The sequence below is a fragment of the Falco peregrinus genome, chromosome 6 (assembly GCF_023634155.1).
Source record: "Falco peregrinus isolate bFalPer1 chromosome 6, bFalPer1.pri, whole genome shotgun sequence".
Classification (NCBI taxonomy): domain Eukaryota; kingdom Metazoa; phylum Chordata; class Aves; order Falconiformes; family Falconidae; genus Falco; species Falco peregrinus.
In genome coordinates this window covers 66,966,932-66,985,240 of record NC_073726.1, presented here as the reverse complement: position 1 = coordinate 66,985,240, position 18,309 = coordinate 66,966,932, and the positions used below count along the sequence as shown (strand labels likewise).

Here is an 18,309-nt window from a genome sequence, read left to right as displayed (position 1 = left end):
AGCAGTTTAGGCACTAGCTTTCTAAGTATTTTTGACTCAGTGAAGTCGAGGAAGACCTATGTTACTGCTGCTTCTCCCAGCGCTAATGAAACCTGGACAGGTAGGCTTTCCCGAGTGCTCCCCACACCTGCAGCTGTAGTACTGAGACGCCCAGATAATCGTGTTCAAACCCTGCCATAGACAAGCAGTGAAGAAAACTGCCTGTGCAGGGAAAGCAGTGAAGCCAGCTGTATGACATTGCCAGTCTGAGTGAAAACAGACACATGACAAATTCTCTTTTCCTTGAATTCTCTTGCATTTATGAAGATTTGGGTTAATACTTGTAAAAGTAACATATAAACCCCCAAATCTATGATTTTTAAGGTACCAACCTTCTTTCAAATTTTCAAACTTTATGCAGGTAAGATCCTCTTGTGAATGTCATCACTGTTGCAAGATGTCACTGAGTAAAACAGTGCAGCTGTATGGCTGGTTGTTCCCTGTGGGAACCAGCAGTGCTTTTGCTCTAGTAAGCCAAAGTCCTAATTACACAGCACCTAGTATCTGCTCTGAGTCACAGCATTTCACCAAGATAGCTAATTGGTCTGTTAATTATTAAGATGCTTCACTGTTGTCATAGTAACATATTTATCTTCCTTTGTTCTGCAATAACAAAGGAATTAATGGCTGTGATAACGAAGTACCAGGAAGTCAGGCAACCAGGCTGTGAAAATGCTGCGAAGCTACTAATGTGCAAGTCCAGGGTACTTCAGCCTCTACTGGCTCTTATATATAGCACTCCTATAGCAGACATGCCTTCCATAACTTAGAACACATACATTTTTAGTGACAGTAAATCTGTATGTAAATCTCTAATATAAAATTGTGCTTGCATAGGAATGATAGTATGAAGTTGATTTCTAACTCAGTAATACTGCTATATGTATGACAAAAGAGAAGGATGGGATGCTGATTTATGATATGACTTGAGATTTATGAGGGGTGGCTCTGGTCTAGCTTTCCTAGATGACATTAGACCAATCTTTTGGACCAAATCCAGGAATGTACACCAGCACTTGTGGTATTTAGACAGAACAGAGGCTGCTTCTCCTCCTTGCAATTATAAAGTCAATAGATCTGCTTGTTTTTCTTTAACCTTAATGTTCCCAAGCACCTCACTTTTGCTTTTGTGCCTCTTGGGATCCAACTTACTCTTTGCAGAGCTGAATGACAAGACCATCTCTCACGTAATGCTCAAGAGCAAAAAGCGTGTCCCTCAAAAATACAGGTGAACATTTTAAGAAAAGAATACCATAGAGGCAATAAACTATATTACAGAATACTTTCATAAAGTTTGGGGTTTGGTTGTTTTTTTTTTTATAGGCAGGTCTTTTCATGTTATTGGAACTATGAAAATGATGTAGTTCTAATTAAGCAGAAATGCATCATTTCCCTACACTAACATGTCTCCATGTTAAATGTACAGTCTAGAAAAGTGTTCAGGCACATTTTATTATTGCTGTGAACAGCTTCTTAAAATCCTTATGCTTCAATTACAATGACTTAATATGAGCCCATTTCTTTTATTAACAGCTGATGGCTGCATTAACCTATGACAGAACTGGTTACAACCTTTTTATCTGCACCAGCTCAGGTGAGGTCAGTGTAGAGGAGACAATCCAGACAGCAAATATTTCTTGCAGATCCTTTATCAATGGAATACATTTAGGATATGGTGCATTTGGATCACTCAGAACTGAGTGCAACGAAGCAGTGCTGTGTCAAAGGTGATGCAAGAGAAAGTCATGCTACTGCTGTGTCTGCTAATAGCTCCCCTTCATTCAGAGGTCCCCAATGAAGGACACCGGAGTCAGGTTTTAGTTGTTTTGTGATCCACATTCTGCAACACAATGGAGGAGTAATCCAGAAAGATGTCTAAATATCCAGCCTTCTTCTCATACATGATATTCTTGGTAGCAATAATTAATATGGGCTGTCAGAAGGTTAAGACTCCCTTAAGGTCGCCAGGGATATAGAAAAAAATGCATTTACAAGCACAGAAATTACTATTTCTGGAGAATTTTAGAGACACATCTTATTCTAAACATGTTTTGTAGCAAGGGTGCAGAGCTGTTCAGCAAACTGTAAAGGAAGATGATGTCTCCAAACATCCTGCTATTAACTGGCTAAGGTGGAACAATTGGAGTGACTCAAAGCAAAGGAACTGTCCCTCTCAGGAGAGCTTTAACCCTGATAATCTAGAGATGATAAAAACAAAAAGCTGCCTTACAAAGTTACAAACACATGCAGAAAGAGTAGGATTGATGGCAGGCTTTAATTTTGTAAAATTGTCCTTGGCTTCACAGATACTTTAAATGCATTTATACCCCAGTCCAAATCACTCTAGAGGTCTGTGGGAATATTGTCACAACCTGAAGTAGCTCTGGATAATGTCCCTGGAATGTCTTTCTTCCCCTATAGTACCACAGGGAGTATTCAAGTCCATTTGCCAGCCAGCTATTTCTTCTGTCTGTTCAGGAAGTCAGACAGTCTGATTACCTACAGGTTTACATGATGGACAAAACTCTTCCAATTAATATCCTGTTAGTTAGTTGTGTAATACCCTTGTCATGCTCAGCTGTATCAACCTCAGTCCCTCTTTTTTTAATATGACAGTTACAATTTCAAAGATAACATCCCAGTATTTTGAAAATCTTGGTCAGAGTGGCTTGGATACTGTGCTCCCTGTCTTAGCAGATGGACACAGTAGCTGGAGCCAGGCATAGCCAGGGCAATGTGGCTTAAAGCCAGCTGTACAGTCTCGTAATTCAGGAGATGGTTCAGCTGCTGAAGTCAGTTAGACCTCCCCTGGCTGGAGTGCTCTCATTTACGGGAGCCTCCTGTGGTTGCCTGTTGGCTGTTCCACACTGTTGGAAGAGCTGGAAAAAAGCACTTCAGCGCTCACCACTGCAATGAGCACACTGAACTGGCAAAATGCTGTTTTAGGGACTCACAGAAGGCCAGCAAAGTATGTGCCCACCTAAATTTAAAGCACGTGTCTTCTCCATTCTTGTGCCTCCAAAAATTATTGTGAATGTGAGCCTTTGGGGTCTTGGTTTGGGTATTTTTGTTTTGTTTTGTTTTTCTTTAGTAGCATGTATTCATTTAGCAAATGGTTTATTGAGGGAAAGCTACTTCCTATACAGTATTTGTATTCTAACTTAAGGCATTATGCAATACTTTAGGTGCCTCCTTTAGCCTTCATTTTGCCATTCTTTGTTTATAAAACATTCCCTTTTTTTTTTTAATGTAGAAAGTGAACTTTCCACTTCACTGTTTGTTTTCCATGCGTTAAATTTGCTGACAGTATTTGAAGAAAATCTCCTTTGAAACTATAGGTCACTGCACATGCCTTCACTACTTTTCAATATAAAGCAGTACCTATGACAAAATAAAAGTTTGTCCTCCACTTTAATAAAAAAAAAATCACTTCAGAAACACTACATGCTTGTCATTTATTTAAAGATCTTATAGAATCTGTAGTGCTTTAAGATCAGTCCATAAGAATATACATCCTTAGGCTGGGATTTTAGTTCCTTTATAAGTGGCAAACCATGTCTTAAAGAAATGTGCCATCAACAACAAATCTGTCATATATTTAGTGGAGAGGGAAACTTTCCTCTGCAAAAGCAACTGCTGTATCTATAAAAATATCTGTGAAAAGTGAGACTTGCAGTACTTTAAAAAATAACCCTGAAATAGATTTTCCTATAGGCAAAACCTAAAATGGAAATGCTTAAAAGTTGCAACATATGTATTTACAAAGTAGTAGAAGACACAGATTTGATCTTCATATGTTAAAATACTGATGTAACTGAAGGTACATCGTACATTTCAGAATACTCAGTTCAAAGGACACTGAGGCTTTCCCTTCACGTGACTGCTCTTTCACCCATAATATCTAAGAAGTCTTTAAATAATCCAGGATCCTGGAAATACTCAGCAGAGTGTTCTGGCTCTACCTGTTCCCAGGAAACATGCCACAAATGTGAGTGCCCCTGACTTACCTTGATGATGATGTGGGCTCAGTGATCTGCCTCTGCATGCGTGCATGTCTGATCAAATGCTCTTTCAGTGCGTTCTGGACCTCTGCTGGTATATCAGGTGAAGTGTGGCTAATTTTCAATGCAGCTTCAAGTACCTTTGTTGTAGGTTTCCCATTTTCTTTAACTTCCTTTTTCTCACTGGTCTCAAAAACCTCTGTGGGAGCACTGGAGTTGCTCTGAGGGACATTACTGGCATTGGAAGTGAGAGGTTTACTTCTCCAGCAGGGCCAACACAACTTCCAAAAGACAAAAAGGGAGACTACCAGCAAGGCGAGCCCGCAGAAGCTGACGACTACTGCTAACAGACTGACTGAGATGTCTGCAAAGAATTAGAAACAAAGATCATAATGACAGACAAACACGGAGAAAAAAAAATTAAAATTACACAGGTTAGGAGACAGAAGCTTTTCAATCATTATCTTGCATAGAGCTTTAAAGTCCTATTTATTTTTTTTTCTTCTTGATATCTAAACCTGTATCTTTAAAATGCTATCATTCCCTAATACCTATTTCACAAATGCTCCATTAATTGTTGTTCAGGCCAGGGGCCAGTATCTGTACCACTACCCGTGCACTCAGTCAGACTTCTCAGGAAGGGGGTACCCAAACGGTTCCAAAATTGTGCTGTCAAAGGATGTCCCAGGAACACATCCTGCTGAAAAATGTAAACCACAGTCAACATTTTCTGTAAGCGCACATGAAGACAGACCAGTTCTAAACCACCAGGATGATACACAAATTTCTTCAGGACTTGCTAAGCTTTTGAGTCTGTGTGCTAACTGCTTCAGAAGCATGTTAAATCCTAATGTTTAAGTGGGATAAACAGGGACAGATATGGTCTGTCATAAATAAGAAATTTCTAAGGTTAAATCTTAAGCTCTGGACTAAGACTGTGTTAGATCAAGACAGCACATATATATTGATATCTGAAATTCCACTCTGAAAATGCAGTTGGCTTCAGAGTACACTATGCAATTCCCTGAGTTGTACAGAGACCACATGGTGCACTTTACCCTGCTGCCCTGTATCTGACCTTATCTGCCACTATTAGTTAGCGTATCCAATAGCATGGCCAAAGATACGAGGACAGAATTCATACCAACGAAATTCTGTGAACAGACTTATATTTTAGGAGATGGTGGATCAGCAGAAATGCCAGTTGAGCACTAATTAGGAGTTTTATTCTATGTGACATGTTTCACTTTGATTTTTCCAAAATTATGTAATATTACAAAATATAACTAAAAAAATCCATTTCTTTTTGAAAAAAAAGCCTTCTGTGTACTTTAAAAGTATTCAATAAACCCTGCCTAAATGTCCCTCAGGTAATGGCTGCTGCTGCTTGTTACAACAAGTTTTGACAGTTTAACAGCTAATATTTTGTATCCATAGCTTCAGGCTACTAAACTAAACAGTGGAAAAGTGCAACAAGAGTTTGAGCACATTTTTTCTGAAGGATCACAGGAAGAAAAATAGTCCTCTAGGTATGTATTAGCTCCATGGAACAGTGTGTACCTCACAGGTCCCTTTGAAAGATGAAGATTCTAGTAGAAAATTTGGGAACGTTTTCTTTAATACTATATAAAATCCAGATACATCTCTCAGCAGCAAACACAATACGGCCCATTCAATGTGAAGATACATGAGAATAGCAAAAGCAAATAGAAAATGTTTATAGTCTGGAATTGGCAGAGGATGACCTTCTTGATTTAAAGAGTTTGGTACAAGTTGCTGCCCTGCCTTGAACCGAGGTATGCCTCTTCAACCATTTCCCACTAGACCTGAGAAAGGTGTCCTCCTTTTCTGTCTGTAGTTAAATGTCAACATCTAGCCCTTCGAATATGCATGTCAGCTTACTGAGAAAGTCATATGGCAAATTCTTATTTAGGTTGTTTCCATAAAATGAATGGCTGCATAACACAAGAAGCAAACTATACTTTTGCATTTCATTTTTCTAGATAATTCCGCTTCAGTAGGATCATTAGGCTATTTGGTCTGTTCTGCTGCTTACCCTGACATCCTTCCTGAGCCCAGTAATTTTTATTTAGCTTGTGCATGTTCTGCAGCAGACTGTCCTATCTTGACAACAAGAGAAGATACTAAGATGCGTTGAGTTTACAGTTTGTTTCAATGGTTAATAACTTCCTTGCAAATTTGTACTTCTGATTTGTATTTTTGTAGTTCTAATTTGCAGGCATTTATTCTTTCATGTCTTTGTATGAGAGATTAAAGGAGATGATATGCTTCATAAGACATGCCTATACAAAATACACATAAAGTAAACTGTGCCAGGAAACGAACCCATGACTTGAAACTCAATTACCTATACCAATCCCTGGAATGGTTCTAAACTGGGCCAGTTCATACCCTCCCAGCCAATTCCAGGACATGGATCAGGATTTAGGGTAGGACAATGATCATTCTTAATAGGCGGCTTGGATAAGGGCCTTTTGTTTAAGCAGATGACAGATTCTAACAGCATGGAGAGAGGCTTTTACATGTGAGCTGGCCTCAGTGCCAAAGAATGGTCTGCAGTGGGTGGACCCTGGCTGGATGCCACGTGGCCACCAAAGCTGCTCTATCACACCCCTTCCTCAGTGGGACAAGAGAGAGAAAATATAACAAAAGGCTCCTGGGTCAAGACAAGGAACGGGAGACATCACTCATCAGTTACCATCATGGGCAAAACAGACTCAGCTTGGGGAAATTAATTGCCAATAAAAAAACAGAGTAGGACACTGAGAAATAAAAAACAAATCTTGAAACACCTTGCCTCCACCCCTCCCTTCTTCCTGGGCTTAACTTCACTCCTGATTTCTCTACCTCCTCTCCGCCAGCGGCGCAGGGAGATGAGGAATGGGGGTTGCGGTCAGTTCGTTACACGCTGTCTCTGCCACTCCTTCCTCCTCACATTCTTCCCCTTCATATTCTTCCCCTGCTCCAGCGCGGGTTCCCTCCCACAGGAGACAGTTCTCCACAAAGTTCTCCAACGTGGGTCCTTCCCACAGGCTGCAGATCTCCATGAACTGCTCAGATGTGGGTCCCTTCCATGTGTTCTTTCCACAGGTTGCAGTCCTTCAGGCACAGACTGCTTCAGCATGGGTCTCCCATGGGGTCACAGGTCCTGCCAGAAGCCTGTTCCAGTGTGGGCTCTCTATGGGCTGCCTCCTTTGGGCACATCCACCTGCTCTGCCATGGGCTCCTCCATGGGCTGCAGGTGGGTATCTGCTCCACCATTAGCCTCCATGGGCTGCAGGGGGGCAGCCTGCCTCACCATGGGCTTCACCACGGACTGCAGGGGAAACTCTGCTCCAGCACCTGGAGCACCTCCTGCCTCCTTCTGCACTGACCTGGGTGTATGCAGAGTTGTTGCTCTCAGGTAGCCTCACTCCTCTCTTCCAGCTGCTGTTGGGCAGCAGGTTTTTTGCTTCTTCTTAAGTATGTTATCCCAGAAATGCTACCACTGTCACTGATGGGCTCAGCCTTGGCCAGCAGCAGGTCCATCTTGAAGCCTGCTAGCATTGGCTCCAATTGACATAGGAGAAGCTTCCAGTACCTACCTTCTCACAGAAGCCACTTCCCATAGCCCCCCTGCTACCAAAACCTTGCCATGGAAACCCAATACATGGTCATAAATTAATTTAATATAATAATACAGAGGCTTGCCCCACTGAAGGAACTTTTTTGTTAAATTGAACAAGCTAAATTTTCAATCAAGCTGGACAAAATATTTTCCCATTCTCAAACCCTGAAAAAAAAATAGAACTCTCTAAAACGTTGATGATCTATCAGATATAAGAAAAAGGAAACAAAAAGCAATTAAATTTTGGGTAATTTGCAATATTTCCAGCTCAGTTTGTAGATGGTTGGCATAATTAGGTTACATTTTGAGAGGAAAGCTTTTAGAACTGGAAATTGTATTTTTTTTCATTAGAAGAATGTTGAAACTGGTTGTTTTAACAACTTTGTAACTGCTGGAAACATTTCAAAACTAGAAATATGAAAATTGATCCCTTCTAGCAGAGTTTCAATTTGATGAATAGATACTATCAGCTGAAAAACATACCATCAGAGCATTTCTAGCCAATTCTAAGTGTTTCACTGCAAGACATTCTTCAAGCCTTCAAATAACTTGTGTGTCCTTTCAACACCTACTCCCACACTTTTACTTTCTCTAAGCTTTTTTTCTGGACTTCAATTAAACTATTTCAAATTCTAAGTCACTCCCAAGATCATTACAGAAAATATATTCTTTATAGCCTTAAAATAATCACGTGAAACTTTTTAAGTCTCAAGGGCAGAGAAAAAGATCTAATTCTACAGTTATACAAATTATAGCCTCCATTTTTGCTATTTTACTATTAAACAACCTCACATATTGTACTTCATTATACAACAAATACCTAAGCAGAATCATTAAATATTTTAATTGCCAGGAATTCAACTAAAGAATAGTTCATTTAAAGAAAAAAAGTATTTAATTACATTTACTGCCAGAATTGCTAAAAAGCTATCAGTCAGTATGCCATATATATTGATATAAGAAGCATATTGCTTCATTTCGTCACTTCTGACAGCCACTCAGCTGAGCAATTACAAGAGATTTGCTGTCACGTGAACACTAAAATCATCTGTACACGAGCATTCAAATGGAGCTTCACAGACTCTTTGCATGTTAGACTGGATATGCCTCCTGTATTACCTTCTTATAGGAAGTTTGGTTTAAGAATACAAAACATTAAGAGACAGTTCTGCAGACTTCGAGTTTCTTCACACTGCTGCCAAGGAAACCTGGTGGGAAGGAAAATGAGTACTGAAGGATGGACACATTATCAGGCCAGAGTTGCACTTCACATATCTATTATTTAAAGATGCAGAACTGGCGACAAATTCAAAGACTGCCTAAGTTTTTAGAGACAGAAGGAGATATACTCACTCTGCTGGGACAGCATTAATTGCCAACATTGTAAACAATGTTTTAGCTGGTCTCTGGTATGAAGGAAGAGAAAAAGCATCTCAAACTACAAGCAGTTTGTTTGACAACTCTTTTTCTGAACTGGTAATTACAGCTTGTCTTCAATGCTACACATTTGCACGGAACAGGACATCTTTCTGAATATTCATTTGGACATGAAGCATTATGGTTTTGCCATTCCAATTCTCATGCTGGGTAAACTCAGGAAATTGAAGAAAATCCTCTTTCTCACACACCTCCTTCTGATCAATGGGAAAGCTTCCAGTGATTTCAATGGAGTTACCATTTCACTCCTGATGATCTTCTTTTACTGACCTCTGTCCTTAATGTCATCTTCATAGTCCTGATAAAATTTCATAACTGAAAGAAAGTATCCTATTTCCTCATGGTTTTATATTTAAAACTACTCTTTCAAGATATGGAATTTTGGACAATTTTATATTTCTCGTTTGAGAAAGGCATGTATATTTGGGAAGTGTGTGAATTCTATTTACCTCCAAATCTCTCTGCATTTTTAATAAATATCCTCAGAAATGTTTCCCCCATAAAAGGCTCCTTGACAGCCAGTCTTTCATATCAGGCAAGTATTTCAGAAACATCACCTTTTTTTCTGGATGCTGGGGAATGTTTTAAGCAATGGTTTCTGTCCTACGTCTTCCAACAATTTGTTGTTTGAAACTTGCCTCAGAACAGTTCTGCCTATGAATGCATTCACAAACATCCACAAACATTTTAGTCAGTGGCTTGACACCATATGCCCCTTGATGCTTAACTCTGGAAAAGCATACTCCACAAACCCATGATCCTGAATGGAGAAAGACCACATAGTGCTGTGATGTAGCTGCCCATGTGTATAAGGTGCAGGTAAACATCTAGTATGGACCACACTAAGGACAGCATACTCTTGCCAGCAAAGGAACAGGGGGAAAGGAACGCCTGGAAAAAGAGAGGGTTATATTCCTTTTTGACCCACCTGTTGGTCTATATCTGATCTTGGTTCTGTTAAATTGTTAAGTACAATGTCTCTGTAACTTTTTTCAAACACATTTTTCTTTAACTTGTAATTTGTTCTCTTGTTCTTCAGCCATAAGGAACTTCACCCTTTCCATATGACCACTGTAAAGGGAACTCTTGTGTCTGGAATATTTGGAGTCAGCTCAATCAGATAAATTAATATGTCTCTCATTTTCTAGGATTTGAAGGAAAGCAGGAGCTTTATCAAATAAAAGGTCTGGGTCTAATAAATCTCTCTTATCCCCATGTATATGAACTAATTGGTCCAACTCATCATTTCTGCTGTTCAGTTTTCCTTGGGGATATTTGAAGAACATAAAAAGTTGCTGGTGTTCATTTTTATTTGGCATTAGCAGATCTTCCACAATTACCTCTGTCTCATCCAAATCCCTGCAGATGGGGATATAATGCTTTAGCGTGCCTCAAAGTGGCAGGTGCAGAGTCTTGTATTTTCTTTCATAACTGGAACCTGTTAAAACACCCAACTTAAATTTCAAATGGCAAAAATAGCCTTTCACTTAAACATCTACACGTGATCTTCTCTCAGTCTGATGTAAGAATTTGTTCAAAACAGCCATCACTATCTACTGACTGGTACATCACTTAATGCTAACAGAGCTCTGTGGTAGCATGTCTTTTGACAGTAAGGGAATCAAATGAACTCAGGTATCACTGTGATTTACTACACAATTACAGCGCATAAAATATTAATCTCTCAAAATCATTTTATCTTAATTATTATCTATCAATACCTCTGTCAATCTGTATCTGTCCAACCACAAATGGAATGCCCTCTTTTGCCATTTCAAACGCCATGTACAGGACTTTAGATTACATGACATACAGCAGATACAGGGTATTTTCCAAAAGCTTATTAGCCTTCTCCTAGCCCACATTACTTTCTGCTTTCCAGAAATCAGAAGGAATTTGCCACAACAGCTGTCTCTTCATGAGCCTCAGTACATGATATGTGTGCTGTATGTAACCAGAGGAGACGGCTCTCACTTTTGCCTGACTGGGTCATTGTGTTTTGCCTGCAGTGTAGGAAGCAAAAGATGTTGCACTGAACATTGGCCCCTCCTTTCTAACACACCAAATGTAAACTGTCTCTACTTTCAAGGCTTTTTCTAGCCTACCTACTTTTCTACTTGTTAACTCTCACTTAACCTCAACAGGAGGTAACTCCCACCTCTGCTCAACCCATGTCTGCCTGCCTTGCCTTCTATTAAACATAAAACTAACTTTGGTCCCATACTACTCTCACACTTGCAAGGATGTCTCTGTGAGCATCTGCAAGAAACCCTCATTACCCTCTTTCAGACAAGAAAACAAAATTAAAATATCATAAGCCCACTGGACTGTCATTAATCATATGCATACCATAGCTGTAACAAAGTTAAAGCAGCTCAAGTATCATTTTTGAACTGTCATGGTTATGTTTATTCTTACTCAGCATCATATAATGAACACCTCACACATATGACGAGACCCAGCAAAACACTGTGTCTCCTTATCTTCATCATTACAGGTTTGCCCTCCAGCTGTTATAAAAGTTTCTGTATTTTTCTTCTGTATTTCTTTGCAAAATGCATATGGAGGAAGATTCTTTCATAAAACTCCTTTTTACTGTGTATTGCTGCTGTCTGTATGTTGAGCACTTCTGCATTGTTGTGACTGCGTTCACATTTACTGTAAATAAATCTGGTCTCTGTGGTATGTCTGCCCCTCTGTTCTGCATTTACATTTCTGAATTAGATGCATTTCTGGTTTTCACAGCTCGTTAACACTGATTTTGTAAAGCATATTTTTCAGTAAATCTGTACTTTTTTCTCTTAAACCATATTTCTCTCTGATAATAAATTTGTTCTGACCAGGTGATAATCTGTAACATTAATAATTGGATTGGTCTGTTAACTGTTCAAATGTTTATTATTTAATTTTATCAGTTCTCTGTAACAGAACATTCAATTGTTTCACACAGCAGATACTTTCTCATGAAGAAAAATGGTCCTTTCCTGTATGACAGTCCTACACTGACCGCAATAATCTTCACATTCGTTCAAGCCATTTCTGGTCCCTTTCATGCTTGCTTTGGCACAGCTGAGAAGCATTTGCAAGCACACTACTGGGTAAATCTGTTCTTTCTCCCGCCTGAATGTATGCAGGCAGTGTAAGTATACCTACAGCTTATATTCTGTGTGTGTGTGTTTGCATGCGTGTGTATGTGATGTGTGCATGCACACATGCATGTTTAAAGAAACCAGGACTAAACGTAAACCATCAGCCACCATCAGCAGGTTGAGAGGTATCAGGAAAGCAGCTGACAGCCAACAGTAGATTCATGCCAGCTATGTCAGGAGAACCCAAGACATTGCTCTTCAGGGAACAATGTGATTGTATTATAGAATGGCCATGTGCAGGATGCTCCAGTGTCTTCTTACTACCCCTATACTTCTAAAGCAAACTGTCAATCAGGGGTAGGGTAAGAAACTTGGTATGTTACACTTTTTTGATAATAAAATAAATTTGAATAGAATATTTAGATGAATAACAAACGATCCTGTAGAAGCTGATGCTCTTTGCATGGTCAACTTAAAAATAATCATTGCCTGACAAGCAAAAGAGCAAGAGCAAACATCACTCTCTAGAGCTTTCTACCCACTCTAGACAGCTAAAATACACCCTCCTGCCAGGGAAGCAACCAGGATACCAGCTCTGTTGGAAACACTGGTTCCCCATCAGAACTGACAATGAGAGAGTGCAGTTCTGCAGGACCAGCAGGACTAAAAAAAACCACAAAGACAGCAGAAAGTGTCCACCATTTGCAGAGGACATGCAATGAATTTTAAACGTGTCCCTAGGGCAGGATGCCAAACCTCCTCTCACCCTCTCACTACACTTTATGCAATTCACTTAATGTTCAGAAATGCTCGCAACTGGGACTTTGATGTGCTTGGTTCCTTTGAAAATGAGGAGGGATGCTTAACTGGCAGAAATGAATTAAGAGTCATTTATTAATCAGATAACCTCATTCAAAATAGAGGTATAACGAAGCTGCATATATGAATTTTGGACACTTCTAGAAAATAATTTACTTGGATTAGAGATAAATTGTTAGGTGCAATCTTGCACATCCAGCTCCCATTTATTTTCCACCTGCACTCTTCCTATTAGTTGACAAACATCTTAATCATTTCGCTCAAATCTGCTGGAAATAAAGGAGGTGTAAAATAAAAAAGAAACAACAGTTGCACATCTGATTCAGCATTTTGCCATAAATGTTATGCCCTTCAAAAGAAGGCTTGCATAGTCATCTAACTATATAAAGGTACCATAAATGTAAACAGCTTCCTAATCTTTTCACTTGAGCATTCTTCTGAGAAGAGAGAATTAATAGTCCTTATAATTACCAGGACAGAAAATAACAGCAGATGTCTATCTTCACTAATTGTCTAAAGCTCTTAGAAATTTATGAAATTGTTCACCTCACTAAGATTCTTTGCTTGAGTTCCATAGATTAATTATCCATTACACTAACCATGATTACCCCTTCTCGACCTAAGCAGTGAGCAGTAATTGAGGGTCCTAAGGTGACAGCGTTGACACTGAGAAGGAAAAAAGTATTGAATAATCAGCCATTTCTTTGATGTAATACTGTTTTTCCACAAAGAATGTCCAAACTCTTAATTTCTCTGAGAATAAGAGGAATCAAACACATGGAGGGTTGGGGTTTTTTGTTGTTATTTTGTTAGCAGCAAATCTGAAAAGCTCTCCTTTCTGCTTTGTTGTTTCATTTTGTTGCATTCTGCCTTCCCAAAGCCATGCTCTCCATTTTTTATTCTGTGTTTCTGGCCCCCTCTTCTTTGTGTTTGATTCTGTTGTCCTTGTTATATATACTTCATTCTCATACCTAGACATGGACTCTATCAAAAAAATCAGTACCCAGCTTCTCTGCTTGCCAGTGAAACTTCTTGGGTCACGGGGTCAATATTGCCTCATATTTTGCATTAAGCCTGTGACTGGGTGGTGCATCTTTTGTCTCAAGTAGTTGATTCCTCTGAGAAGCTTGGCTGCTTTTCACAGTCTAGCTGAACAGAAAGCAATCATCACACCCACCAGTATAACCACATCACAGGCAGTTTTAGTTGCCCTTGTTACTGTTTTCAACTTCTAGGGCACATTTTTATTCTTATATTAAATAAAACTGGTCTGCTTTCCTTTTTACCATATACTCTTTTATTTTCTGATTTTTTTTTTTCATGCGGTATTCTTTCCTTTCCAAATATGGGTCTCCTCATATTTTAGATGTCTTTCCTCCAATGAAATCTCAATAATGATTTTTACCTATGCTACCTTTGTGGCACTTTTAGGTACTGAATGAACCCACCATTTAAAGAGAGAATACGCTATCATTATATAGTCAATTTTTTTTTTTTTTTTTGTCTTTTCTCTCCTCTTTATACTGCCTCCTGGACTATTTGCTGTTTAGATTTTCATTGGAAGTTTAGCTGTCATTCTGCAACATAACAAGATACAATGATCAACCATTACTCTGTAATAGCCCACTCACAATCTTTTAGCTTCTCCACATCTTCCAGAAGTCCTCCTCACAACTCAAGTTTCTTCTTACACTTACTACAGTAGTTTCTTCTTCACACTCTTCAGAGCTTGTTGCAGGAACTCATTCCCAGCACACTTCTATGGCTGGAGCCCCAGGGAGAAATAACCGAACTGGTTCCATGATGCGTATCACCCAGTGTAGGCATATGCTTCCCGCATCATTGTTTGGGACACACAGCAGAACCAATAGGGCTAAATTAGCCATTCCTCCTCTCTACAATACAGCTACAGCTTCATGATGCCACAACTGTGCAGAATTTACTCAGTCATAGAAGGATACAGCTACATGACATGGATTCTCATGCCAATACTACCACCCTACATATGAGACACACATATTTCAGAAAAACACAAACATTTGTGGCTTCATACTCAGAATGATGTTGAAGAGCGCTTAACATATCTACCATTGATAAACAGGGACTATGGATGTTCAACACTGTGGACCACATTATTCATAGAGATGTTAAAATGAACTCTATGTGCATTTGAAGAACAGAAGAAGAGGAGAAGAGACATGGCACAGTTCACCTTTCAATGACCACATTTCTCTCGACCTAAACAGTATTTACAATCTTTCAGTTCATAAAATTAAGGCAAGTGATATTTATATCTTGTTTATCCAAGTGTTTACATATTAAAATATTGTAAATTATCAACAATGACAGTGTGTTCCTCCTCCAGAATCAGAAACCATTAATATATGCTTATTAGCAGTGTTACTAATGAGACAATGTTTAATATGAGTGTGCTGATGAAGTTGACATGCATCATCTAAGAATGGTTTCATTCTAAGGGGGAAAACAGTGAGATTTAGGAACTCAGCTGAGATGTGGGATGCAGTGGTTCAAGCCCCCGGTCTGTTAACTATCAGGTTTTTTTCTAATCCAACAATTGCAAGGTCGTTAGGGTTTACAAATAAACCAAGATGATTGTTGACTGAAGAAATGTTTAAAAAGAAGCTCCCGTTACTGTACATGGTGCAAGGCAAGTGCTGAAGATTCACATTTTCTAAACAGCAAACTTTCGTTTACCTCGTGGGACTCTTCTGTATCCTACACACCTCACGTGCTTATACATCAACTTTGGTTTTATATGACACCTAATACTGACTCCCTGTACAGTACTCCCTAAAAATCATGTAAACTAATCTTTTCGGAGCCAAATTTTCAGGCTCCGTAGGGCAATTTATTTCTATGCAACCTTCTACGATTCGGACCAAGCCAACCAACGCAGTGCGCGGTCGGAACGTCCCCCGTAGCCCTCATTTACAAACCCGCGACCCGTTCCGGTGGGAGCAGGCTGCAAACCCCTCGCCCCCCGGCTGCGCCGGCGGCAGGGACGCGGGGCAAGCGGCGCCCGCGGCGGACCGAGCCCCCCTGGCCGCCCCCCCCTCCCCCCCGCCCTGCCGCCCCGGGCCGCGCCCGCCTTCACCGGCTGCAAACTCGGCTCCGGCCTCAAGCGCAAAGCCCTGGGAGAACCGTGCGGGTACCCGGGTCTGAAAGAAAAATCGCTCCCCTTTCAGACAACAGGTTTTTGTTCTAAGGTACTACAAGTAACCCGGAATTTGCCGTAACATCTGTGGACATTGGAAGAAAGGGAAAAGGAAAAAACGCAGCAGCTGCGGCAACAGCTACAGCGCCGCTGGGTCCCATGCTGAGGACCTGCGGCTTTTCAGGACTTGGTGTTAATGTATTTAATTTGCACTGTACGCTTGGTATTTCTTTGTTGGCCATAATGCTAGCTGTCCATTTGTATTTATGGGCAGACAGAACAGGCTACCAACCCCTTCTGGCAGAAATTAAGCACTGAACCTGGACTAATTTTCAAGCCCCGTCCTAAAAACAAGTACCACGGAGAGCGAAGAGTGCCGAGTGCCGTACGAGTTCCGCCGAGGCGCAGCGCCGGTTCCGAAATCCAGACAAGCCAGGAATCACAGACCAAAGGTACCACCGTTAGGAGTCAAAATCTTGGTTTCGACTCCACACACACACACACACAGACACATGCAATTTTCCCGGACGGTCCTGGACCGGACGGCTGCCCTGACTCTACAAGTTCCCACCGCCCGGCAGAGCGCTCTCCCGCCGCCGCAGGCATCAGCGGAGGGGATGCGGAACGCCGCAAACCCTGCTCAGGGAGCGCCGGGCGCTCCGTCAGGTTCCATGTCGGGCTACTCGGACCTGGGGCTCGGTGACCTGCGCCCCGAGCCCGGGCTGCGCGCCGAGCAGCGGCGGCCGCCCCCCAGCAGCCCCCCGCCAGCCCCACCGCCCCCCGCGGAGCCGCCCGCGCCTCCGCGCAACCTGTTGCCGCGGCCCCGCCGGCCGCGCGCTGGGGCGGCCGGGGGGAGGCGAGGGGCGGCCGGCGCAGCCCACGCGTGGGCCACCCGTCGCGCGGAAACGCTGCCCACCCGTGACAAGACTACCACGCACAACCCTCTGCCCCGCTCGCCGCACGCGCGGCCCCACAGACGCATGCAACAGCAGGGGTCCGCGCGTCGCATGCAGAAGAACTCCCACCGCGGGGACAACTTTGTCGGAGCGGGGCTGCGGGGGGCAAACGCGCGAGCAGCGGGGGAACGGGGCCGGCTCCGGCGGCGCGGCTCCAGCCGACGGCAGAGCTCGCACGTCGGCGGCGACCCCTCTCCCCTCGGCGCCTCCCGGATCTCCCCGTCCCCACTCCTGCACCCCCGCCCGCGGCCCCACGTTTCGCCCCGTCGCCCCCGGGTCGCTGGCCCCCACCCCAGGCGGCGGCTCGGCGGTCCCGGCGCTTCCCTCGCTGCTTCCCGGGAGCCTGCGCGGGCTGCGAGAGGGAGAGGATATTAAAGCGGGCTGCGTGACTGCCCCCCCCTCCGCCCCCTCCGCACGCAGGGAAGGCAAAGGAAAAAGTTGCGCTCTCCGGCCGCCCACGACGGCGCTGTCCGCCCCGCGGCGGCGGCAGGACGAGCCCCGCGGCGGCGGGGCCGGGGTCGGTACCTGTGCCGCCGATGCCCTGGCGGGCGGTCTCCAGGGGGAAGATGCCGGCGCACTTCTCCCGCTCCACCTGCCCGCCCAGGCAGAGCTCCGAGATGATCTGCAGCGCCTTGTGGCAGAGGCTGCCCACGCCGTCCTCCGCGGGGAAACTCATCTTCTGCCCCGGCCGCCCGCTAGGCCATGGCCGGCGCGGGACGGCTCCGCGCCCGACCCGCGCAGCCTCCCGCGGGGAGCGGAGCGGGGCGGAGCGGCGGCGCGGTGCGAGTGAACCGCAGAAGTAGTGAAGGGGGAGGGGGGGGGGGGGGGAAGACAAAAAAGGGGGGGGAGGGGAGAAAATAAAAAAGGGGGGGGGGGGATATAAGCATCCACTTAGCAACGCCTTTTGTGCCTAGCGGGCTTCGGTAGGCGGCTCGGCCAATGGCAGCGGGCGCGGGGGGGACACACGACTCGCGTCCCCCGGGGAAACTTTTTCTTCCCCCGCCCCGCGGCCAGGCGAGGGGCGGCGGCGCCGGGACGGCTCCCGGGGTGAGGGCCCCGCCGGGAGCGCGGCGCGGCGGCCTCGGTCGGAGGCTGCTCGGGGGCGAGCGAGGCAGAGCGGGGACTGCGCGGGTGCCGGCCGGCGGGGTCCTGCCCTCCGCCCCCG

At 43.2% G+C, this 18,309-nt stretch overlaps 1 protein-coding gene across 1 annotated transcript in view; it reads right to left on the bottom strand.

Annotated features, from left to right (window-relative positions):
- SYT10 (synaptotagmin 10) overlaps window positions 1–17,886 on the bottom strand; it is a 36,045-nt gene extending 18,159 nt beyond the window's left edge. The window contains exons 1-2 of the mRNA XM_055809356.1: window positions 17,670–17,886; window positions 4,047–4,404 (exon numbers count right to left, since the gene is read on the bottom strand). Coding sequence (XP_055665331.1) covers window positions 4,047–4,404; window positions 17,670–17,820 — 509 coding nt within the window. The 5' untranslated portion in view covers window positions 17,821–17,886. The remainder of the gene's footprint in view (window positions 1–4,046; window positions 4,405–17,669) is intronic.
- Between the last annotated feature and the right edge of the window lie 423 nt (window positions 17,887–18,309).